Raw genomic sequence first — 25,995 nt, forward strand, 5'->3', positions numbered from 1 at the left:
TAAATTAGAGCCAGTACTTATTTTATTTTTTTTGTTTTATTTTATTTCGTTTAAAGATGTCAGCTGGTGTCTCAGACTTCATTGCATACAAATATTGCTAAATAATTGTAGCAGTTTGTTTTGATTGGTTTTCTTTTAAATTGAGCATTCGGTGTTTTGGAAAAACAGCTTTAATGGAAACCTATTACTTTTTTTGTATTTGTATACTGGTTTAAAATCCAAAGGAAGGGGAGTATCTCCTACTCTGTGGACCAGATTAAAGGACCTTAGGCCTTTTTTCTCCTTTTAAAGTATAAAAGTGCATCTGGAACGAGGGAAAAGCTTTTTGTATTTATACTTTTGCAAATGAAAACAGATGCAGCCCATAATAAACACCGGAGTAGTTCAGGGAAGGATCGCCGCGGGGCTTGGATCATCAGATATTCAGATGTCTTTTCTTGTTTTTCTTTATTTTAGGAGAAGAATGTCTGCTAAGTTTTGTAGTATTGAGTATTTTAACCTAAGATTCTTCATCCAGTATATTAAACTTCTGTCTTCCACTACAGAACATTCAGTTACAGGAATAATTTTAATCGTAATGGCTAGGAATTGGCGATATTTTACTTTTTCTGATTCTGATTCTGTTCACGATAAACCGTCAAAAAAATTCCCCACGGTAAGAATTTGTATCTCACGGTAAAAACGATAAATTCCTGTTGATGATGTTTTTGTGTAAAGATGATTTAAGGAAGGAAGGAAGGAAGGAAGGAAGGAAGGAAGGAAGGAAGGAAGGAAGGAAGGAAGGAAGGAAGGAAGGAAGGAAGGAAGGAAGGAAGGAAGGAAGGAAGGAAGGAAGGAAGGAAGGAAGGAAGGAAGGAAGGAAGGAAGGAAGGAAGGAAGGAAGGAAGGAAGGAAGGAAGGAAGGAAGGAAGGAAGGAAGGAAGGAAGGAAGGAAGGAAGGAAGGAAGGAAGGAAGGAAGGAAGGAAGGAAGGAAGGAAGGAAGGAAGGAAGGAAGGAAGGAAGGAAGGAAGGAAGGAAGGAAGGAAGGAAGGAAGGAAGGAAGGAAGGAGAGATCAGGAGGAAAAAAGGAAGGAAGGGAGAAAACAAGGAAGGAAGGAAGGGAGAAAACAAGGAAGGAAGGAAAGGGGAGAAGAAAGGAAATTAGCCAGAAAGAAAGAAAGAAAGAATTTATTATCATTTAATTGGTTTTTATTAATTCAATTTAATTGGTGTAGTTTAGTATTTAGTATCTTTTACAGCAGTGTTTTGGCTCCAAAGACTGAATGTGGTGATAGATTTATAGTTACAAAGGTGGAGTTAAATTGGTATTTTTTTTATCGTCATTTTTATCGTTATTGGGATAAATGCCAGAAATTATTGTGATACATTTTTTAGTCCATACCGCCCATCCCTAGTAATGGCTTTAAAAAAAGATGATGGGAGATATTTATTTGTCACCTCTTTGCTGTTTATTATTCTGTTTGTTAGATGTAGAGCTTTAATTTACTTGTTACTTTTAACGTGGAGCTACTGCTGTAACTATTTAAAAAACTGTTTTTTTTAAACCCCGTGTTTTTATCTAGCGGTTGTATTTTTGTCCGTAGCGTCCGGCTACCCTAGCTGCTCCCTGGTAATGCTCTCTTAGCTGTTACAACACACAGAAGGATTTTGTCTTCAAATCGCGTGTTCCCCTTCATGAGAATAAATGAGCTGCGCTCCGCGCGTCCCCAGAGGCTGCAGGCGTAGCCGCGGCCAGGACACGTTCTTCTTGACCTATTTCTTGACCATGACACACTTCAAGTCACACAAAATCAATTTCATCCGCGGTCGTGGGGAGTGGAGTCCGTCGTGTAGGGATATGACTAGATCTGCAGGTTCTTTCTGAGGCTTTAAAGCAGAGACGGGAAATGTTCAGCTCTCACGCTGATGTTGGGCTTTTTCTTCTTGCCCCTTTTACACAGGCTGTAATTAAAAACATGAATGTGGAAACTACGATGATTAGTGAAATACCACCTCGTGCCAGGAGGAGCTAATAGGGAAAAACTGAAAAACTTGGTGGGGCCCTGGGCCGGCTCGGAGGGCCGGCCCCCGTCTACTGGATGGCCGGTGGGGGGGCGCGGGTGTCTTACCAGGGCCGGCTTTGCTGGTCCTGCCTCCTGGCTTCGGCCTCCGCTCCCCCTCCTTCCCCCCCAACACGATTCATACGCACATAGGCGAAGGGGCGGGGGGGTCCGGGTCGTGGGGGGCATTGTCCCGCGTGGCCCGGCACTCCCCGCCTCACGGTTTTAACAGCAAAATAGACACTGCACATTCAACACTTAATAAATACATTTGACAAAGACACGTAGTTCGGGAGGGGGGGGTCGGTGTCAAATCGATACTTGGCCCTCCCCCCTCCCTGTTTTTATGGCATTAATCACATGCACTCAACACCAGGGGCGGGAGGGGGTCCCACATCACTAGAGATGCACCGATCGATCGGCCCCCGATCGGGATCGGGCCGATAATGGCCCTATCGGCTTTGATCGGAGATCGGAAAAATAATAGTTCAGAGCGGGCGATCTGATGACGTTTAGAACAACAAACGCCGCCCGCGCGGGCGTTCCCCCATCTCAGACCGAGCGGTCCTGAGGGAGCGTGACCGGCCTCACCAGTGCGGGACTTTTACAATGTCTGAAAAGGACAACAAATTTGCAGTTTGCAAAGTGTGTCCAAAGGAGATACCATGAGGAGTAATATTACAAAAGAATCACAACATAATGAAGCTTATTAGACATTTGAAAGTTCTTCAGACGGAGTAGGCTATATTGAGTTTTCAAAGTTGGCTGCCGCAGAAAAAGGGGAGAGAAAAAAAGGAGCGCGCAGCAACGTCACTAACTCAGCTGTTACACCTGTAACAGAGACTTATAAACGACAGGAAGAAAAATAAAGAACTACATCGTAAGGTAATGAATTCATATGCTTTGCTCATCAGCCGCTTTCTGTTGTAGCAGACATCAGGTTTAAACACGTTTGCAGCTTGGATCCGCGGTGCGCGCTGCCGCCTCGTAAATATTTCACTGATGAAATCCTGTCGGAGTTTTACCAAACTATAAAAGGTCCAAAGCCTCATGCAGGACGAGAATCGTGTCAGTCGCTTCACGAGCTCTAGTGTGAAGAGTTTTGCTTCACTCACAAGAGTTTCTTCACACGCGGCGGATGCTATCACTAAAGCTTTCACAAAGCTTAATAATTCATAATTAATTTTTATTTTAAGATTTAATTCCTCTTTCCACAGGAAAACTAAGGTTTATAATTTGCAACTTCTATCAACTTTTAGAGAGAGACATGTCTGCTGTTTCTGTGTTGGTCACATGTACATAATTATTACCACTGGAAAGCTGAAGCTACTAAACTACACTTACTCTTTGTAAGCCGAGTTTACACCTAATCTCCTCATTTTTATACCTAATAATACAATGTCAGTGTCGTGTACATGAGACAACAATATTGACGAATTTATGGATTTCACCCTGGGATCGGTGATCGGAAAAATCGGGATCGGCCGATACTGGTTTTCGAAATCGGTGATCGGTGATCGGCCCTCAAAATCCTGATCGGTGCATCTCTACACATCACCCGCGTTCCCTCGCCGGCCTGGGATAGGTGGGTCGGGATACCCGGGCCTGGCGGGGCTCGCCGTGCAGCCTGGGGTGCCTTCTGGTGGTGCTGGACCCCCCCGGGGATGGGGAAACGGTGCGTGATTGTGTGTCTGTGTCGGTGAGAATGCGGTATGGAAGGGTCCTGCCATGGAGGATTTGGGCCTCCATTGGCAGGACATCAAAACTTAATAATTTATCAATATTATATTATACAAAGATGGTTATCATGATTATTATTTATTATTATTATTATTATTTATTATTATTATTATTATTATTATTATGTATAGTATATCATATTATTATTAGTAAGGTGAGGGCCTCCTGGCCGCGTGTCCGGCCCGGACCGGGTGGCCGGGGATTGCCTGGGTCGCGGTCCGCTGCCGCGGGATCCCTGGCTGCTTCTTCCCGCGCCGTGGGGGCCCCGCCCGCGGGCCCCCTCAGCCGCCGCCGGGGGGGGGGGGGGGCCTCGCAGGCGGTGGGTTGCCTCCCTCCTGCTTCTCCCCTCTGTGGGGTTGCCGGTGGCCTGGGTTCCGGGTTCTTCCGTGTCGGCCTCTGGTCTCGCGGGTGGCGGGGTTGCTCCCCCCCCTCCCCCACTATAGATACACTTCAGGTAGAGCTTTATTTGGTTTATTACACACACACACACACACACACACACACATATAGCCACTTAGTCACATACATATACACAAACATACACAGCCACACAAACATATACATACACACACATACACACACACACACACACACACACACACACACACACACACACACACACACACACACACGCATGATCATATACATACACACACACATACACACACACGCATGATCATATACATACATGCATACACACACATAGACATACACACTGGCTTGTTCACCTGCATGCTTGCTCTGTAGTTTTTGGGGTTAGGTAGCGGTAGCTTAGCTCAGACTGCGATCAGATCTCAAGATTTGGGTCGATTGCTGTTCATGTTTTGGTAGGCTCCGTGCCGGTTTCGTGTTCTGTTTGTGGTCTTTTGTTGCAGATTTCCAGTGCTTGACGTGTGTTTCCGTGTGTTCCTGCTTCCTGGATTGGCAGTGGATGTCGTCACCCCTGTACTGTCACCCCGCTGTGCGATTAATCGATTTTAAATCTAAATCGGATTTATTAATCAAGACGATGTTAAAAAAAGGAAAATGGATTCTCCTTTTTTACAGCTGGCTGCATTACAGACAGAGCTCGTCTAGTCATCTTTGTTTGGTCAAGAAAATGGTAAATGTTGTCACTTTACTAAACTCAAGGAGGATTTACAGTTTCTTTCAATTGCACTTCATTCCCAATAGGGAAATTTGCTTGCTATTTTTCTTTAAAAATAAAGATAAAATATTTGAAACAATTTATTCCATTGTCTTTTGTAGTTTTATCAAAAAAATCGAAATCGAAAATCGGGTTTTCGGAGAAAAAAATCGGGATTTTATTTTTGTCCACAATCGCCCAGCCCTACTAGCTTTCTTAGATTTAAAAGAAAATGGTCTATAAAAATTCTTGTGAAGAATTGTGAAAACACAAGATAATAAATAAGGGAGTTTTGATCAACAGATGTTGTTTTTTGTTGGAGTCTTTTTGACAGACTGGTCCGTTGTGGTGTGTGTTTTTAATTGGAAAGATAAAGATGGTCCAGATCAGCTCATGCAGTGGGGTGTAGATTCCAACACACACACACACACACACACACAGACACACACACACACACACACTGAGAGTGGATCATATAGGACTAGAAAAACACTGCTGGATTGTTGGGTTTTCTCTGCGTTATCAAGCTCTCGGTCAGCTCGATGAGACCTCATCGGTTCCCTGTGGAGCTCCAGTATTCCAGTATGGGAACACACTGGGAGGGAACGCTATGTGTCAGATAAAGAAATAGTGGAAATCATCCCACGTTTACTGGATTCATACCGTTGGCTGCAGAGCAAAAACACTCATCAGTTTGCTCATCAGTCATTCGTACCAAATATACTTAAAAAAAAGAGAGGCATTCTTGGTTCATGTTGAGATTTGCCGTTTAACTTTGCATGTTTTTAATTTTTTCATTTAATTATTTATTCAAACAGGTTAAAACAAAAAAAAAAAAAATAAACAGAATACATAAAATGTATATACCGAAAAAAACAAAAGATAAGCAAAACAAAGCAAATTAAAGAGACAAATCTATATGTAGATAAATATTTCCTGTTTGAAAGGGTGTAGGATGAAGTTTCAAAAAACTTTTCTAGTCCTACCCCTTCTAATGTTCTGTTTTTACCATTTCTTCATTTCACAGAACTTCTAAAAGAAAAGCATAAAAGAAAAAGTGGTTCAGCTGAGCAAGGAACTGTCAGTTCATGTGTCCATTTCCGTTTTGTATCCATAAAGAGTATTGATTTTAAAGATTTGTTTAAACTTACTTGGTGAATAACATGATTTCATTTCACCTTTGCAGTTGTTCCACAGATTAACTCCTTCACTGAGACACAATGGGTTTTGATGTTTGTTCGTACATGCTGTTTTTTAAAATAGCATATTCCCCTGAGATTGTGTTTATTTTCTTTTATTTGAAACAACTTCTGGATGTCTTGTGGCAACTGATGATGATGAGGCAGGATTTACGAAATAAATTGGTATACGTTTTAAGTTTTCTAGTAATAATGTCAGATGAAGCGTTCCAAACCAAAAAGAATGTTTCCTCTAGTGTATCTCTCCGTTGCCTTGAACAGGCTGTGTGCTGCAAAATGTGCTGCAATTCGGGCCCGAATTTCCCGCGCTGTCCTGCGGATGTGACGTCACATGACGCTGCATGTGCGTTCTCCCCGTTCTCCCGTGCCGGTGTTCTGCCATTTTTTGCTGCTTTGCCAAAAAATGCTACATAATGGTTTTCTACCTTTGCAGAGCTACAATTTTATTGTGTTTTACTCCCTAAACCACATCCTTTTCCCCAAAGTGGTGCTTGTCTCTTGCCAGGCCGTTATTGTAAATAAGAATGTTCTTAATGACCTGCCTGGTTAAATAAAGGTGAATAGCCAAATTAATGTCAAATAAAACTATAAAATTGTTTTTTTTTTCTCTTTATCGTATAATTTTCACAAAGTGTTATGCAATTCATGTCATGGGTAATGTATTTTGAAGGATCAAATACTCGACATCCATATTATCCTTTTTACATCGTGCAAGAAATGATTGGCGTCGCAATCAAACTTTGAAAATCGACTGTGCGCATGTGCAGAACCACAAAGTAGCATTTTCTGGCAGGGAGCATTGAATGGCAGAACACCGGCTTCACTGTTGGCTGCAGTACCCCCAACGGCCGTCGTGGAGAAGGGTGGCGCTAGAGAGTCATTTCTTAAAAGGAGCCTCATGCTCCTTTTAAATTTGAGTGTTCTCAGTTTGATGAAGAGTGGGTTTGTTGATTCTCTAAAGGCCGCTTTATTTACAATTCTTATTGCTCTTTTTTGAAGTTTGAATATTGTATCCGTGTTCGTTTTATACGTGTTCTCCCACACGTCCACACAGTAGCTCATATATGGAAGTATGAAGGAGCAGTACAAGGTGCATGTAGTCTATTTTCTGGTAGGATGTGTATATATATATATATATATATATATATATATATATATATATATATATATATATATTCACTTTAAATTTTCCATCTTTATTGTATTTAGTTTCTGTATTCACATATTTTCTGATCTGCGTCTGTAAGTGGAGCCAGTAACGTTCCCTGGGGAGCTATAGAAGAAGAGATCGTATTAAAGTAAGAGGATCTGTCATTAAAGGCCGGTCCTTCAGCAACATGAAGCAGAAAACTAAAAGCGACTAAAACTAATGAAATGAAGTTATCAGATAAAAAGGAGTTGACTCTGCCAAAACATGTTTTGTGCACAAAGAGACGGCTCAGACTGCTGAGTGTGTAGGTGTTGTGGGTGGAAGGGTGGTGGTGGTGGGGGGACGAGGGGGTTGAGCTGTAAAACCTTAACTGATGCATTTCTGGTTAGTGTTTTTCCTTTTTTTTTTAATTAAACAAATGCAGATCTGTATCTGTGTTGTTGGACCAGCTGTGCCGTCATCCGTCTAGACATCTGCCTTTATCTGTTGTTGTGCTGCGCTCCTGAGTAGTGTACGCTAAAGCCTGCACCGTCATCACAGCAAATGTGTGTCTGCGCGGGACATCCTGTTCCTACCAAGCATACGACGGGGAATAAAAACAAGGATTAACCATGAGACAGGCTTTTAATTCTTACTTGATCAGCTGATCAAGCAGAGTAGAAAGGGAGCTAAAAAAAACCCCCGGGTCCACCTGCCACTTTAGTCGCTGCAGCGCGGTACATGCGCGGTACATGCGCGGTACATGCGCGGTACATGCGTGGTACATTTACATGGATGTGTTTTTACTGCTTTATCGGGGCAGAACTCCAGACGTGCACCGTGGCCGGTGTGAGTTTCCCAGCCCGCCGGCTATGGAGTAAGATCACTTCCAAAAAGATGTGTCCATGTTATAACTATTCGTAATGATAAACATTTGTATGTAAATACAAAAGTTGTACCCAAAATTCTGCTGCATGTTATTTTATTGTCTGAGAAAATGCAAAAATAAGAACTTTATTGATCCCACATAGAAGTAATTAATGTTATATCTGCTATAGAGAACAAGGTAGTGCCGAAAAACAATATACAGTATATCCCCCCTCACAAAAATAAGAAAAATATAGAAAAATAGATCAACAAAACAAATTTAATTTTTTTCAAATAACATATTTGAACCATTTTTCAGACAATGAAATAATTGAAAAAATCTAAAAAATAGTTAAAATATGTTATTTTGTTACTTGAAAATTTAAAAATATGTTTTGTTGATGAGAAAATATGTTTCTCTATTGTTCTTATTTTTGTGAGGGGGATATATATTGTTTTTCGGCACTACCTTGTTCTCTATAGCTGATATAACATGAATTACTCCTATGTGGGATCAATAAAGTTCTTATTTTTGCCATCTGAGGAAATTAAATATATTATATTTGGTGCCTAACTGTTTCCCAAGTATATTAGTGCGTGTTTGAATGAATAAATGAGACGTAAAACGTACATTTCTTTGTAGAAAGGCGCTTTATGAAAATAAGTCCATTTACTACTGATGTGGTAGTTAGCTCAGCACTCGATGGGGCGTATAAATGTCTATGCTGTTTCTGCCTGTGACGTCATTTCAACAGTTTTCGACTCGTACCCATAAACTTGAATTCGTGTTCAGTGAAGACTCGTAGTCGTAGAAATTACAGCTGTATTCAAGACTTTGCACTCACAGCTTTTAGATTCATACTCACATAAAAACAATCCTAACCCTAATCATTTATCAGAATCATGTGTGACAGCAGAATTTTGGGTACAACTTTTGTATTTACATACAAATGTTTATCATTACGAATACGAATAGTTCTAACATGGACACATCTTTTTGGAAGTTATCTTACTCCATAGCCGTCCCGCTGGGCTGGTATTTCTGTTTCCCTGGAAGCCCCGGCACCGTGATCTTTATCCTGCAGCCAGACTGCTCTGTTATGACACAATGGAAAAGGAAAACTGTTTATCTCAATTTATACGAGTGACTCCATAATTACCTGTAATTATGTTCTACAACTCGTCACATCACTCTCTTTAACAACCGCTCTCAAACGTAAGCTTGAACAGGTCCGGACATGAAGGATTTGAAGAAATATTACTCATTACGCACGGATGACTTCTATTCAGCTGGTTTATTGGTACATCATACATATAACTGAGGTAATTTTCCACTTTTAATTACTAAAACAGTTTTTCTTGTTTGTTTTTTTTTCTTCTAATTTCCAGCTAATTTTCTGATCGCTCCCACACTTTATCCTGGAGGCACAACCTAAGGGGCTGTGGCATTTTTGAGCAGAAATGTACGGTGGCCGAGACCCGCCATTGCTGAAAATAAAATAAACGCTGCAAACAGAAACAAACGCCGCTGCAAATAAAATAAACGCTGTAAACAGAAACAAACGCCACTGCAAATAAAAGAAACGCTGCAAATAAAATAAAAAAACAACGCAAATAAAAAAGCCACAACGGAAGTGAATTACCGGGGACTATTTTTGCTGATGCACCGGTGTTGCACATTAAAAATTACACGTAGCAACGTTGAACACTAATCTTTTCACTTATTTTCTCGTTCGTTGTTCTTCTTATTCCTCGCTCTTCTTATTTCTTCCTTTTCACTTACGTCCTCTTCGTCTTCTTCTTTTCCTCTCACGTAAAAAACACCGGTGCATCAGCAAAAATAGTCCCCGGTAATTCACTTCTGTTGTGGCTTTTTTATTTGCGTCGTTTTATTTTTTATTTGCAGCAGCGTTTCTTTTTATTTGCAGCGTTTCTTTTATTTGCAGCGGCGTTTTTTTTTTTTATTTTCAGCGTTTATTTTATTTGCAGCGTTTCTTTAATTTTCCGCAATGGCGGGTCTCGGCCACCGTAGAAATGGCCAAGAACAAAAAAAATGTTGCGGTGTATCAGTGTCGAAGGTGAAACTGGAACCACCTGGATGAGGAACTAAAAAAAGCAGCTCAATTTACAAATTTAAAAAAAATTATGAATCTAAAATAATAGATAAATATAGAACACTAATATAAATTATCTTCATATTAAACTGTCTGAATTATGCAACTTTCCTCCTGCAGCTGTCCTCAATCGTGAGTGACCACATTTATTTTATTTTCTTCTTTGTTCATTTTCTTTGTTTTGTTTGTTCGTTTCGTTTTCTTCTTATTAATATCTTTTTGTTTCTGAAGTTTGCCTTTGGTGAAAAGGATAGGCAAAATAAGCCATGAGGCTTCAGCCTATACCAGCGGTCGGCAACCCAAAATGTTTTAGAGCCATATTGAACCAAAAACACAAAAAACAACAAAAGTCTGGAACCGCAAAAAATGAAAAGTCTTGTATCAGAATTAGAATGAAGACAACACATACTGCATGTTTCTATATTAGTTAGAACTGGGGGAAGATTTTTTTTTTCATTTGCATTTCGAGAAAAAAGTCGAAATGTTGAGAAAAAAGTCGAAATTTCGTGAAAAAAGTCGAAATGTTGAGAATTTTTTTTAGAAAAAAGTCAAAATTTCGAGAAAAAAGTCGAAATGTCGAGATTAAAAAAGAAAAAAAGACGAAAAAAAGAAGAAAAAAAGAAAAAAAGAAGAAAAAAAAGAGGAAAAAAAGATGGAAAAAAAAGGTCAAACATTTTTGAAAAAGCTCCAGGGGGCCACTAGGGCGGCGCTAAAGAGCCGCATGCAGCCATGAGGCTTCAGCCTATACATTTTTGGTCAAAAAAAAAAAGAAATGTGTACATATATATAATATATATATTCATACCTGTGTGTATACATATACAGTGTGTATATGCAAACATCTTAAAATGTAAATGACCAAAATAAACTAAACTACCGGTAAACTAAAAGCTAATTTTCTGAGCTCTTGCATGTGCTGACGTCACCGGGACAGAGACGGGCGTAAAGCAACCCAGACGAACAATCAGGCGCAATCTGCCGTGTCTGGTAAATTTCCACAGCGTAGATTAGTGTAGCACATTTTACACCCTCTAAATAGATGGCCGGCAAAGATTTAACTTCTTAGCCTCGCTGACGGCACGGCCTCCTTGGCTTGATGTCCCCCACTCACGCTCGGTTTCCCGGTGGTCGGTTACTAACGACCACGGCGTTGAGACGCAGGATTACTAATACACTTATAGCTGGATCATTTTCCTCACTGCATCCTGCAAAGATAAGGAAGATATTGTAACTTCTTGTTTTTATTGTAGACGTCAGTGATGTGGAGCCGTTCGGTTGTGAATATAAAAGTGTTTGAGCCATGTAGGTGTAAATCTTCCCCTGGGTGATTGAAGTTGGCTGCTTGATCCGCCTGATCCACTTTAAATGGACCAGAGTTCACTTGCTCTGAACGTCGGGTCCATTTGGGGAGGTGTGAATGTGCCGGTAAACTCTGGATCAGCGGAGCTCCGGTCCACTTAAAAACGGAGGTCATAGTCGGCTTCAAGTGGACCAGATGCAGAGAGAGGACTGCAGCATTGTGGGTAAAGGAAACGTAAAGAAACACGCATGTAGCATGATTTCTGGGGGGAGGTAAAGGTAGAAGCTCTGATAGACAAATGGCAGAATGAAAATATGTCACAACTGCTGGTAAATCACCCACCACAACATTGAAGGTTCAATCTAACTAGTGGAGAGGCAACGATGCTCGTCTTTTTTATCTCCTTAAGGCCCTGACACACCAAGCCGACTGTCGGGCGTCGGGCCGTCGTTGAGCGCCGGTGCGTCTGTCGGCCTAGTTTTCCTGGTGTGTCCCGCACGTCGCCACAGGTCGGCCGCCCGTCGGCAGCTTTTCAGCCGATTCGACATGTCGAATCGGCGTCGGCCGTCGGTCAAACAGCTGAATAAAAAAAAAACAACATAGCAGACATTTCTTATTTTTTTGTGAATAAAATCAATATTTTGAGTTAGTTTCTGCATAAAAATGCGTTTTGATTACATTTCTAGCGAGAAATATATATTTTACTTTCATAATATTCACTCAGTGAATGTATATAATCACTTGTTTGCCCGTTGTTGCGAAGTCTTTTTCAAACCTCGCCAGAATAAAGGCTGATTTATGGTTCCGCGTTACACCAACGCAGAGCCTACGGTGTAGGTTACGCGTCGCCGTACGCCGTACCTTACGCCGTAGGCTCTGTGTTGATTTAACGCAGAACCATAAATCAGCTCCCGAGCCGGCAGGCAGAAATCCCGAAATTTTCGGAGCAAATTTCTTAACAGGCGTAGCTACAACTGTTAGATTTCATCTATTAAACCAACATTTATCTTCCTAAATGATTTATTTCAGCCAGCGGTAATTCTCCACAGAGCTGCAGGTTTCTCCCCGGGACGACGGCAGGTTGACCTGGCGATCATGTCTGTACGTGAGCTGCTGCTGCGCCTTCTCCGAAAACATCGCAGCAAATTGAAACACAGACTGCGCAGAACGTACGCCATAGTCGGCCGTTGGGTGTCGTCTTTGCGGTGTGTCTAGTGCTTCTCTTTGAGCCCGACACAGGCGACGCGAGGCGACACAGCAGTCGGCCGACAGCGGGCGACGTCGGATTGGTGTGTCCTCGGCTTAAGTGATTGTTTTGTTTGGTACGTTTGATAAAATCAAACTCGGACCAGCTGATTGTTACAATCCCAGATGAACAGAGTCTCCCGGACTATTAGGTGTGATCAGAGCCGTCTGGGAGATTTGCGAGGCCCTGTGCGAAATGGCTGGGGGGGGCCCTCTGAAATTTTGGGGTTTTTCGGGTCGGATCGGGTGTTTATTTGCGCAATTTTAACTCTCCAATTATCAAAATACTGGATACCTTCCCCTGCCTCCTCATCATCTCTTGCCTCAACGCGGGGCCCCACGGCTGCTTGAGACCCGGGCGGATCGGTGATTTTTGTAACAAATTTATCAAACAAGCCTTTCAGAGAGGCATTAAACTCTTCCATTTTCTTTAGTTTTTTTCCTTTTTCATCCCCTGATGGAAATTTCCTGAATCTGTCTCGTTCTCTCGACATTGTGTGACAGTTTGTTCCAACTCCACCGTCTGGATCAGAGCAGCTTGTGTCTGCGCTTGGTCTGATCAGTTGTATTGAACAACAGACACGCGCATCATTGCACATATATTTATTGATATGCACAGACTAGTACACATTTAGGTCTGTAATGGAACGTGACTGTTGATATTTATAAGGGGAAAAAAAACGAAAAAAAAAATTAGAAAAATATCTTTTTTTTTGAAAAAGAAAAAAAAAGAAACGGCCCATAGCGCGAGGCCCCGTGCGGTCGCACGGTTCGCACACCCCTTGCGGCGGCCCTGGGTGTGAAAACAATCGTATGTTCCTCCATCTTCCCAACTCTGTCCAATCGAATCCCCGTGTCCTTCACCCGTTCTGCAACTCGACGTGTCCTGAAAGCCGTCGTAGCCCATAAGTCTGGATAAAGGGGATGGGACCCGAGTGCTGACCAGTTTCACACCTGCCCGTGACGCTAGGATCCAGGTTCTTACTAGAAACGGGTCAGGGCGGCGTCTCGGTGGAGCGGCGCAGGTCGGGGAGCGTTATGCAAAAAAGTAAGCTGCAGAAATTGCAGTGATTTGTTTACAGGCAGCGAGGATGACGGATGACGCAAGTGACTTATCTGGAATGATTGTTTTTGCTTTCTCCAATCAATACTGCGTTCATGTGGTCGTATCTACGCCACGGATTAAAGGGCTGAGAGCGATTTACAGGCGTACCATTGAGGGAACGAAGGAACGAATCTCATAGTTTTGTGGCAAATTCTTGCTTTAGCTCTAAAGTACCTGCACTCTGTGCTCGGGGGAATCTGCATAACGCCTGATCTGATGGGTTTGTATGTCGAAATGTCCACACGTGACTCCTTTTAGACGACGTCTGAAGAATTTCAGGGCTGCGGTGCATGAGTTAAAGCTGCATGCAAGTGTAGTAAGGAGGACAAAAGCTGCGATCCATCACGTTGCACACATCCAGAGGAATGCTGATGTGCACGGCTGCGTACCCACTGACCCCTCCACGTCGGTCCACCCTTCACTGTCTGTCAGGGTTGTATTTAGGAGGCGACAGACCAACGGCTCCAGGCATGGCCAGGGTTCGGGCCGGGGGAACGGCTGCTTCTCCCTCCCTCCCGACGGAGCCGGGAGCTTTACGTTTGTCAGGTTGCAAAATTACACCTTTTTAGCCGTAATGGCCCCATCACGAGAGGTCAGGGGGAGATGGAGGGGGGCGGTGGGAGGGGGGCGTGCAGCGGGGAGAGAACATTCTGTGCCAGTGAAACGCAGCACTGGTGTCGTCCCGCTGAGCACAAACAGGCTGCTGAATGGCTGGTGGGACCATCGGGCTGCAGGATCTGATTGGCTTTTGTGTGAGTCAGGATGTGGAGTGGAGGGTCATGTCATGGTTCCTGCCCGACACGGGACGAGGAACAAGACGGAGTTCTAATGTGTCACATGTCGCCGTCTAACGAGCGTTTCAGGGAGTTATTTCACCAAAAATGGGAATCTGGAAATCAAACTCCGACTCTCAGCGACCTGGAGATTTAATCAGGAAAATCCAGAGCAGTTTAACTGTTGATTAAAAACAGAGGTGTCAAGTAACAAAGTACAAATACTTCGTTACCTTACTTAAGTAGAAATTTTGGTTATCTATACTTCACTGGAGTAATTATTTTTCAGACGACTTTTTACTTTTACTCCTTACATTTTCACGCAATTATCTGTACTTTTTACTCCTTACATTTTAAAAACAGCCTCGTTACTCTATTTTACGGAGCCTGTGAAGGATCATGCAATATATTTTTAATGTTGACAGAATCGAGCACACGTTTTATTAACTCGTTCGCGCGATTTAATAAAACGTGAGCACATTTAATTAACTCGTGTGCACGTTTTATCAACTCGTGTGCGCGTTTTATTAACTCGTGTGCACGTTTTGTCAACTCGTGCGCACTTTTATTAAATTTTGATCAAGGGTAAGTAAATCGTACTCATGATTTTATGATATATTGTGCGCACAATTTTCCAAAATGTGCGCACGCTTTGTTAATCGTACCCACGCTTTAATAAATTGTGCTCACGATGACACACAACGTGCTCTCGATGAACTTTAACGTGGCCACGAAGTTACTTTTTTTTTCTTCATTTGAGCTCTTACAGGCTCCTTACTATTTCATTTGGGCCTTTAAATAAAACTATCCAGTTAAATTGCTCCATCCGGATAGAGTGAATTTGGTTGTGGTTGTTTCAGATGTTCTTGTCCAGTTTTGTTCTTACATCCGTTCCCTCAGATTCCTGCAACTAAACTTGGATGTACATTCCAATAAAGGTTAGGATAAATGATAACATGAACATGAAGTTTGACTTTTTGCACCATTACAATACTTATAGGAACTAGTCATCATATCTGCTGCTCTCTGAAACACATGTTAATGCTCAATAGTACACATATATGCTTCTTTAATATATTTATATTAACACATGTTAATGCTCAATAGTACACATTTATGCTTCTTTAATATATTTGCATTATACTAAGATACATTCATTTTCAATGGCTTTTTTCCCCCTTACATTACTTTTACTTTTATACTTTAAGTAGTTTTGAAACCAGTACTTTTATACTTTTACTTGAGTAAAAAACTTGAGTTGATACTTCAACTTCAACAGGAGTATTTTTAAACTCTAGTATCTATACTTCTACCTGAGTAATGAAGGTGAATACTGAAGACACGTCTGATTAAAACTAGGCGTTGGTTTCCAGTTTAACAGAACAGAAATACAGAAATGTTCTGAATGCAACACAAACCTCCCGGTTTCAAACAAATGTCAGAAAGTCAGAAAGTTATCTGCTTACGGTTGGAACTTTTCTGTTGTATTTATGACTGACCTCCTACTGCAAATACATCTCTGTTTTACAGCATTAACTTAACCACTTTAACCACCTCTACATAAGCAACACGGATAAATCACAGAGATATAAACACGAGTTGGTCTTTTCTTTTGTCTCCTTAGCGACGGGAGCGAGTCGTAACATGTGTCAGCGTTTCATCACTCGCCGCCCCATAAACAATCACCGCTTCCTACAAACCTGACGTTGTTTGGATTGTGTTTAAACACGGCCGCTGGCTAACCCAAGCACATGACATCACCAGGGACGCTTTATTTGCTCATCTGGCTGTTGGAGCCGCAGATATCCCCGTCCTTTCTCTTTACTGCTTACAGAACACACACACGCTCACGCAGGGACGCAGTCCTTTTCTGAGCAATTAGTGTGCGGTTCTGCAGCAGAGCCGGTACGGTTCTGCAGCAGAGCCGGTACGGTTCTGCAGCAGAGCCGGTACGGTTCTGCAGCAGAGCCGGTACGGTTCTGCAGCAGAGCCGGTACGGTTCTGCAGCAGAGCCGGTACGGTTCTGCAGCAGAGCCGGTACGGTTCTGCAGCAGAGCCGGTACGGTTCTGCAGCAGAGCCGGTACGGTTCTGCAGCAGAGCCGGTACGGTTCTGCAGCAGAGCCGGTACGGTTCTGCAGCAGAGCCGGTACGGTTCTGCAGCAGAGCCGGTACGGTTCTGCAGCAGAGCCGGTACGGTTCTGCAGCAGAGCCGGTACGGTTCTGCAGCAGAGCCGGTACGGCTCAGCCGGTCGGCTCACGTCTCCCTCTCCAGCGAGTGAAGCTGCCGACGTTAAAGCCAGTGAAAAGGCTCACCTGTGTGGGGAAGGTTGAGTCAGTGTCAGGGGGGGAGGAAGCTGCTGTGGCCCTTAGGGGTGGGTATTGCCAAAGACCTCACGATACAATACACATCACGATACCTGAGTCACGATACGATACGATATTGCGATATTCAAATTTTGCGATATATTGCGATTAGGGCTGTTCGATTTTGCCCAAAAATAAAATCTCGATTTTTTTCTCTCAAAATCCGATTTTCTATTACGATTATTTTGTGAATTGACAAAAGGCAAAGAAATGATTTCAAATATGCTGTTTTTTTATTGAACATTTGCCCCATTGGGCTTTAAGTGCAAACTTTGCTCTTATTAAACCAAAAATGAATAAATAAAGTGCAAAACTCTGTAAAATAAGTTGAAAAAAAGTTTTAAAAAATATAATAAAATATAAAGTTTTATCTCTGAAAAAAAAAATCAGCAAATCAGCACTTGCAAACATACAGTAAGTTATATTTCCAATTAAATAAAACAAGACATTTTCTAATTAAACTAAACTGGGTCTTTGCATGCTAAATAATAATGCAACCCATGAAGGAGGTAGAGGTGTGTAATGTCACTCATTACATTTGCTATTCACATTTGCAAGTTTTTTGCAAGGAGCACGAGCCGGTCTACCGCATCTGGCTTGAGGGATGCCCGGTGGCAACGGCCCCTCCTACACTAAAGAGCCTCTCCGATGGGGCACTTGTCGCAGGTATTGAGAGGTATTTCCATCAATCATTAATATGGTATCAATCATTAATATGTGTGCAGACAAGGGAAAAAAAAAAAAAAAGTGAAAAATCGATTTTACGATTTTCACGTTTTAACATTGTTCTAATTACATAATCGCGATTACGATTTAAAATTGATTAATCGAACAGCCCTAATTGCGATGTTATATAAAGTTTGCTGAAAACTGTAAAAAGCTTTATGGATCTTTAAATCCGAGTTGCACGTTCATCACATTATAGTGACAATTCATGGGACAAACTGAGTCAAAACAATGTTTTATTATAACTATACAAGCTAAAGTTACAACATATTTGTATATGTTTTTCATATTATTTACATCATATGAAATTAACATTCCATTTAGTATGAGGTTGCTTTAATTATGTGGCAAATGATAATAAACACAAGAAAGATGGAACTAAAACCAAGGACAGGCACAGTGATCAGTCAGTATAGATATAAATCCATAAATAAATAAACCTCTGTCCACTATTTTTCATTTTTTAAGGACAGGCAATTGTGTTATATAAAAAATAAATTATAAAATGAAATAAAACGTGAAATAAAACCTGAGCTCAGTGCAGGGCCCTCCCAGGGTTGGTAGAGAGTGGCAATGCCCAGGACTGTCACTTAGGTAGGAGCACTGGGGGATGGAATGGGAAAAAATCGGGGATAAAAAATGTAAAAAAAAAAATAAAAATAAAAAATATCGATATTCAAATTTTGATTATCGATATTGAATCAGCTGGAAAAGTATTGCGATATATTGCCATATCGATATTTTTGCCCACCCCTAGTGACCCTGCACTTCCATTGTGCCTCGTTGAAATCCCTCTGCTGGTTAGTGAAAGGCCACCAGGAGGTGTGGCTCTGTTTCTGTACATCTGTCTAGGCCTGTGTTGAAAAAATCGATTTCCCAATTCTAAATCGATTCTCATATTAATTCCTAAAAAACGATTCATATGTCCAAAGATCGATTTTTATTTATTTTTTATTCAATTTTTTTTTTTGGGGGGGGGGGGTTATTATTTTCTTTTATTTATTTATGTATTTTTTTTCATCATTACATTACAACTTTGGTTATTTTTTTGTTTATCCCCAAAAAAGGAATGTTTTGTTGGACACCAGAATAACTGGTGCCATGTTTTTGCCTTTAAATATGTTTAAATGTATGAAAACATTAAAGTTTTAGGTTATAATTGCATAAATTGTCTATATTTCATTACTTTATATACTGTTTTGGTGTTACATTTGCAAAAAATGCTAAAAACCACATTCTCAAAAATTAAAAACCAAAATAAAAAAAAATGGAACAAATAAAAACGGAATGTGGGAAAAAATAAAACCGATTTCATCGTCTCTGTTTCCTCCTGGATCTGTTTGGTAATTCTGACCCACGATGTTTCTGTTTCAGTTCTATCAGCATTCTGGGAGCTGATTGGTCCTTACCGCATCATTAGCTGCAATACTTGCTGTAGGAACAAAAAAGGCCGCTGAGGCCGCTTGCTGACGCGTCACTCAAAAAAGGTAAAAATAAAAGTCCGTTGAATTGGTGCTTAAACTGATCCAGGTTTATTGTAACAGAAATATCACTTGGCAGCAATCGATTATTATAGTGAAAAAATAAAATAACAAACAATGAATATTTACGTGGCTGAAGCAAAGCAAAAACGGTGACGGTCAACAAAAAATATATCAGCCTACAATATGAACGCTTTGTCTTCCACCCGCCACCACACAATCAAACCAACCAACCAACAAATTAGAGCCACACCTATAAGCCCCAACGTGATGACGTAACACAGGTATAATTTCAACGTATCCATAACTTAAACTTAAAGTACCATTATAATTAAGCAAATCAAGAATGTTATTTTTAGCTGCTACACTTGCTGTTGAATCTCAATATAATACTAGTATTAATATGTTGCAGAACTACAGTCATATAATTCATGCAACAGCTGAAAAAACTGTTTTAATAACACTAACGCAAATCAATATCGGAATCGAATCGAATCAAATCTTGATAATCGATTCTGAATCTTAAGAATCGGAATCGAATGGATTCTTGATATTTGAATGGATCCCCAGCCCTAGTCTGGAGCCCCTCAATCAACCACCACCCCCCGTCATCAAGGCTGCTTTTGCTCTGCAGGACGTGAGGGCCAATGGTTTGACGAGTTGTTTTACATCCTTGTATAAAACTGACCCACGCCTGATATCTGCATTTACACTTGTTACCTGCCAGGGAAATGATCTTGACGTGTAGACGAGTTTAAGGGGAACACCTTGCAGCAAGTGGAGGAGTTATTTGCATCGATGTGAATCGGAAAACGTGGAGTGCAGTCGCTTTCATTCCTGCACACCTTCTTCCTGAGTGGCGTCTGGTGCTTTTACAAGCCCCAGTATGAGCTGCTGTGCGTGTATTTGCATGTGTATTGTCAGTCATTCTCCTGCAAATGCAAATCTGTTGACAGCCGAAACCAGGAGTGTCGTGACAGGTTTACTGCAGCCGACGCTCGCCGGCTACATTTGTTCGCTGTGCTTTTGTGTTTGTTAAACCAGTTCGTTTTGGGGGAAAAGTGTGTTATGGGTTGTTAAACTTTGGGACAGAAGGGCATTTCTTCTGTCTGTCTTACCTGAATTATTTGATTACCTGAATTGAAAAGTTTTAGGTCATACCACCCAGAAAACCATCAAAAACCATCTGTTGCAAAAACCAAATGAGAAATTGTTGGCATTTTTGTTGGCAAATGTGTAAGTAAATGTGTCAATAACACGTATCCCAGAGCGACTTGGCTGTCATGGCGTCACGTGTTCAGCTCACTGAGACGAGTCAACTGTGTGTAATTCAACACATTGTGAAATAGATGTGCTTCTCTTTGCACCCCAGTTGGTAATTCCCATGTTTTCCCTCTAAGACAGGGATCGGCAACACGCGGCTCTTTAGCGCCGCCCTAGTGGCTCCTGGAGCTTTTTCAAAAATGTTTGACTTTTTTTTTTTCCTTTTTTTCTTCTTTTTTTCTATTTTTCTTTTTTTTCTTTTCTTTTTTTCTTTTTTTCTTTTTTTCTTCCCTTTTTTGTAATCTCGACATTTCAAAATTTTTTTGACATTTTTGACTTTTTTCCACGAAATTTTTACTATTTCCTCAACATTTTGACTTTTTTCTCGAAATTGTACTTCAAAATTAATCTCGACATTTCGACATTTTTTCTCAAAATTTAGACTTTTTTTCTCGACATTTCGACTTTTCTCGAAGTGCATAATGAAAAATAAATCTCTCCCCAGTTATAACTAATATAGATACATGCAGCATGTGTTGCCTTCATTGTAAGGCTTATACTGTACATACAAGACTTTTCATTTTTTGCGGCTCCAGACATATTTATTTTTTGTGTTTTTGGTCCAATATGGCTCTAAAACATTGTGGGTTGCAGACCCCTGGTCTAAGACGACTGATTGTTGGTACGATTACTCGTTCCAGATAAAGGTTTTAAATACTCATAACCTCATTGTCAGGAATGCATCTCACTTATTTCAAAAGAAAAACAAAAAAACATCCCTAAACTAAGGATTCAAGTATTTGTACGTGTCATGTTTTTACAAGATTCAGCATGAAAGTCAGGAATCCATGTTGCACAAACAAACTTTTTTATTATTTGTAATAATAAGATTTTTGGGGGGAGGGGGGCAAAGGGCAAATTCTCTGCAGATAAATTCACCACACGACCACTTCCAGCTACTTCAGTCAGGACGCAGACAGAGATATACAGGACTGTCTCAGAAAATTAGAATATTGTGATAAAGTTCTTTATTTTCTGAAATCCAATTTAAAAACACAAAAATGTCATACATTCTGGATTCATTACAAATCAACTGAAATATTACAAGCCTTTTATTATTTTAATATTGCTGATTATGGTTTACAGTTTAAGATTAAGATTCCCAGAATATTCACATTTTTTGAGATAGGATATTTGAGTTTTCCTTTTTCCATTTTATGATTTGTTTTATTATAAAATCATGCAAATTATGTTCAGTGCAAAATCAAAAATGCTCCCTGACTCAATACAGAGGTTCCATTACTGGAGTTAAATTCTGGAATGTTGCCAACATACATTTAAAAACATGTCATTCTCTTTTGGTTTTTAAGAAAATGGTTTGTAAAGCTATTTTTGAAGCTTATAAGTGCAATTGACCATCTGTAAATGTTTCTATGCTTTTCTATTGTTTCTTTGCCTTTTGTTGTTTCTTTGCTTTTCTGTTCTCTTTTTGGTTTTCTGGAGGTCAGTAGCCAAAAATAGAAAGTTGTTAATAAAGGATAGGCTTTTATAAACATTTTGCTTCAGCCTTTTCAGTTATTGTTCAACACATTTTTGGTTTTGTATGAAATGTTAATGCTGTGCACAATGTTTTTTTTGGTGTTGTTTTGTGTTGTCATGACTGAATAAACTTCATTCATTCATTCATTCATTCAATTGCCCCTCTCTCTCTCTCTCCAGAGTGCCCGGAGAAGTGCGGCCGGCGAGCCTGCACGGACGCGGGCGAGTGCTGCCACGCCCAGTGTCTGGGCAGCTGCACGGCCCCGGCCAGCGACACGGCGTGTGCCGCGTGTGTGCATTACTACCACCAGGGGCGCTGCGTGGCCGACTGCCCCCCCGCCACCTACAGGTTCGAGGGCTGGCGTTGCATCAGCGCCAAGCTCTGCTCCAAGGTGCACCTGCCGGACTACGACACCTTCGTCATCCACGGAGGAGAGTGCATGCCCGAGTGTCCGTCCGGGTACACGCGCTCTCTCACCAACAGGTTTGTTCTATTAAGATGTTTTATTAAGATCCCCGTTAGCTTTTGCAAAGCAGCAGCTATTCTTCCTGGGGTCTTCGTATTCTCATAAGTGACAATACAGTGTACACTAGGGATGGGCGGTATGGACTAAAAAATGTATCACAATCATTTCTGGCATTTATCCCAATAACGATAAAAATGACGATTAAAAAAAATACCAATTCAACTCCATGGGAATCGATCGTCCGTCCGTTCTTTCTTTCTTTCTTTCTTTCTTTCTTTCTTTCTTTCTTTCTTTCTTTCTTTCTTTCTTTCTTTCTTTCTTTCTTTCTTTCTTTCTTTCTTTCTTTCTTTCTTGGCTCATTTCCTTCCTTCCTTCCTTCCTTCCTTCCTTCCTTCCTTCCTTCCTTCACGTACGTTGTGCGTGGATTTAACACAGAATCATAAATCAGTTTTACACAAAAACATCATCAACAGGAATTTATCATTTTTATCGCGAGATACAAATTCTTTTTTCTTTTTTTGACGGTAAATCGTGAACCGTAAAATATCACCCATTCCTAGTTCACACAGATACAAACCAAACAGGAAAAAAAAATACTCATTCACAAATATATACAGAAACACAAAAATTCACACATACAAAACATATAAACAAGAAAACAGACAAGACAAGCTCCTACATTGAATCAACACGAATACTTTTGTTACATTGCAAAGATGCCTTGACCCAACAATATTGTGATGATATAGTATTGTGATAAAAATATTTATTTTCTATAATGCAATTAAAAAAAACAAAAATGTTATACATTATGGATTCATTACAAATCAACTGAAATATTGCAAGCCTTTTATTATTTTAATATTGCTGATTATGGCTTACAGTTTAAGATTCCCAGAATATTCTAATTTTTTGAGATAGGATATTTGAGTTTCTTAAGCTGTAAACCATGATCAGCAATATTTTTTTTTTTTTTTTTTTCATGTGAAGATACAGAATATTTATTTGATGATGAATTTAACAAAGTTTCTGGAGTTTTGTTTTTCTTTTCAAACAAAATATTGCAATTTTTTCTGAAGCACTAAATTCATCACAACTAAATTTTTTTTTATAAACTTTGTTTATTGATTTTTAAGACACAAATTGACAACGATAAAGTGCATGTAAATAATGATCAGCAATATTAAAATAATAAAAGGCTTGCAATATTTCAGTTGATTTGTAATGAATCCAGAATGTATGACATTTTTTTTTTTTTTTAAATCATTGCAGAAAATAAAGAACTTTATCACAATATTCTAATTTTCTGAGACAGTCGTGTAAAATGCTGATCTAAACAACAGAAATGATAGGTAAGCTAAAGGACGTCGGCGTGTTAATGTGTGTGTATTTACTGCATCTCTCTGTCTCCAGCATGCTCTGCTCGGCCTGTGATGGCGTGTGTGATAAAGTGTGCGAGGAGAAGGTCATTGACTCCATGGATGCCGCTCAGTCTCTCAAAGGCTGCACTGTTATCAAAGGAAACCTGCACATCAACATCCGCAGAGGCCGTAAGTACTGCAGTGTACCACAGCAGCACTACAGTTAATACTGACATTTCTGCTGGAGGGAGGGCCGAGGACTTTCCCAGTGTGTGTCCAGAATTATAAAAATCTGTTTGTGGCATGCTCCCGAGGAGTGTCAGGAGGAGTAAATCCCAGATTTATTAGCTCGGGGGAGTCGGCCAGACGCTGTGTAACATTTCTTCATTTAGGAAAAACACCCTTTTTATTATAAGCTTGTGTAATTAACCAAAATGTGCTGCAGCTTTGGTCGAAAAACAGCGCTCGCAGAGGAGTCACGTATAAAAATCACATACACATTATACAAAGATAAAAATATCAAAAACAATTGCTCTGTTACACAAAGTAAAGGATTCATTGGACAACAAAGCATTGTATATTTTATATAACACTCTGATTGTTCCATATCTGACCTACTGTGTTGAAGTTTGGGGAAATAAATGCCTGTAAAACATTTATATTCAATCAATTTTCATTCTGCAAAAAAGAGCCATAAGAATAATCAGTAGAAAACGATACAGAGATCCAACAAATCCATTATTCCTTCAGTTAAAATTGTTGAAATTTCATGAATTAGTAGACTATAATATTCTGCAAATTACGTTTAAAGCTCATAAAAAAACTTTACCAATCAACATTCAGAAAAGATTTAAAAAAAGAGAAAGCAAGTATAACTTAAAAGGAACAGAGATTAAAAAAAAAAACAAGATTCAGGACTAAATTGATGGAACGTTGTGTTTCTGTGAAAGGAATCAGTTTATGGAACAATCTGAATAAAGAAAACAAAGAATCCAAATCAAACATTACATTCAAAAGAACAATTAAAGCCTGTATGTTAAGTATATAATGAAATATGTTAGTTTAAGTTTGATTGACATACCCATAGATGTCGGTAATTTTATTTATTTTTTTAGTTTTTTTATTTCACTTAGTTGTTGTTTTTTTTTATTTTAAATTTTGTTATTTGTGAAGTTATTTCTTGGAAAAAGGGGCAGATCAGATAAGATTCTTCTTCTTTCTGCTCCCTTTTCATTCACATTTTAAGAACATTTGTACGGAGCCCTGGAGGTGACATGGAAATTATTATTGTTATCTCGTGCGCACGACTTTTTATCTCGTGCGTGCGACTTACTGTATCTCGTGCGCAAGACTTATTATCTCACGCCATTCACTTCAACATATACAGCTATTGATGCCAAGCATTTATCTAGTCGTCGAAGTCCGATCTCGGGAAACTGGCTTCACAAACGACGTTTTAAAAGTGGAACTATTTCCAGAGGCGGAGTTGTCACAAAGTGCTTCGACATTGTCACGTGAGTGTGCTGGACCAATCAGAGTGGCCGCTGGTCCAAGATCGCTGCCTACAGTGCTGATTTTATTTGTAGAAATAAGCTTTAAATTGCACTAAAATGACTACAAACAATGTTATATGTAAATGAAAATTAATCTGAATTATAAATCTAAGAGACCTACTGAAACAGTGATAATTCTGTCTTCGTGATAATTCTGTCATCTGTCAGCGATCTTGGACCAGCGGCCACTCTGATCGGTCCGGCACGCTCACGTGACAATGTCGAAGCACTTTGTGTCAAATCCGCCTCTGGAAATAGTTCCAGTTTTAAAAGGTCGTTTGTGAAGCCACTTTCCCGAGATCGGACTTCGACGACTAGATAAATGCTTGGCATCAATAGCTGTATATGTTGAAGTGAATGCCTAATTATTCAATCCCAGTGTTCTGTTCTCACTCACCGCCTTCCTAACTCACGCGAGATAATAAGTCGTGCGCACGAGATAAAAATAATAATTTCCATGTCACCTCCAGGGCTCCGTACATTTGTATTTGTATTGAATTGTTTTATTTTATTTTTTTTGAGTGAAATAAAGAATAAAATGAAATGAAATGAGTCTGTTAAAGCGGTGAATGTGACATAGTGACGAGGTGAATCTGAGTGTA

At 40.2% G+C, this 25,995-nt stretch overlaps 1 protein-coding gene across 1 annotated transcript in view; it reads left to right on the forward strand.

Annotated features, from left to right (window-relative positions):
• LOC133464921 (insulin-like growth factor 1 receptor) overlaps nt 1–25,995 on the forward strand; it is a 121,117-nt gene that overhangs the window by 55,126 nt on the left and 39,996 nt on the right. Inside the window, exons 3-4 of the mRNA XM_061747129.1 lie at nt 22,193–22,496; nt 23,893–24,029. Of these exons, the coding sequence (XP_061603113.1) occupies nt 22,193–22,496; nt 23,893–24,029 (441 nt within the window). The remainder of the gene's footprint in view (nt 1–22,192; nt 22,497–23,892; nt 24,030–25,995) is intronic.

Source organism: Cololabis saira, chromosome 2 (genome assembly GCF_033807715.1).
Source record: "Cololabis saira isolate AMF1-May2022 chromosome 2, fColSai1.1, whole genome shotgun sequence".
Classification (NCBI taxonomy): domain Eukaryota; kingdom Metazoa; phylum Chordata; class Actinopteri; order Beloniformes; family Belonidae; genus Cololabis; species Cololabis saira.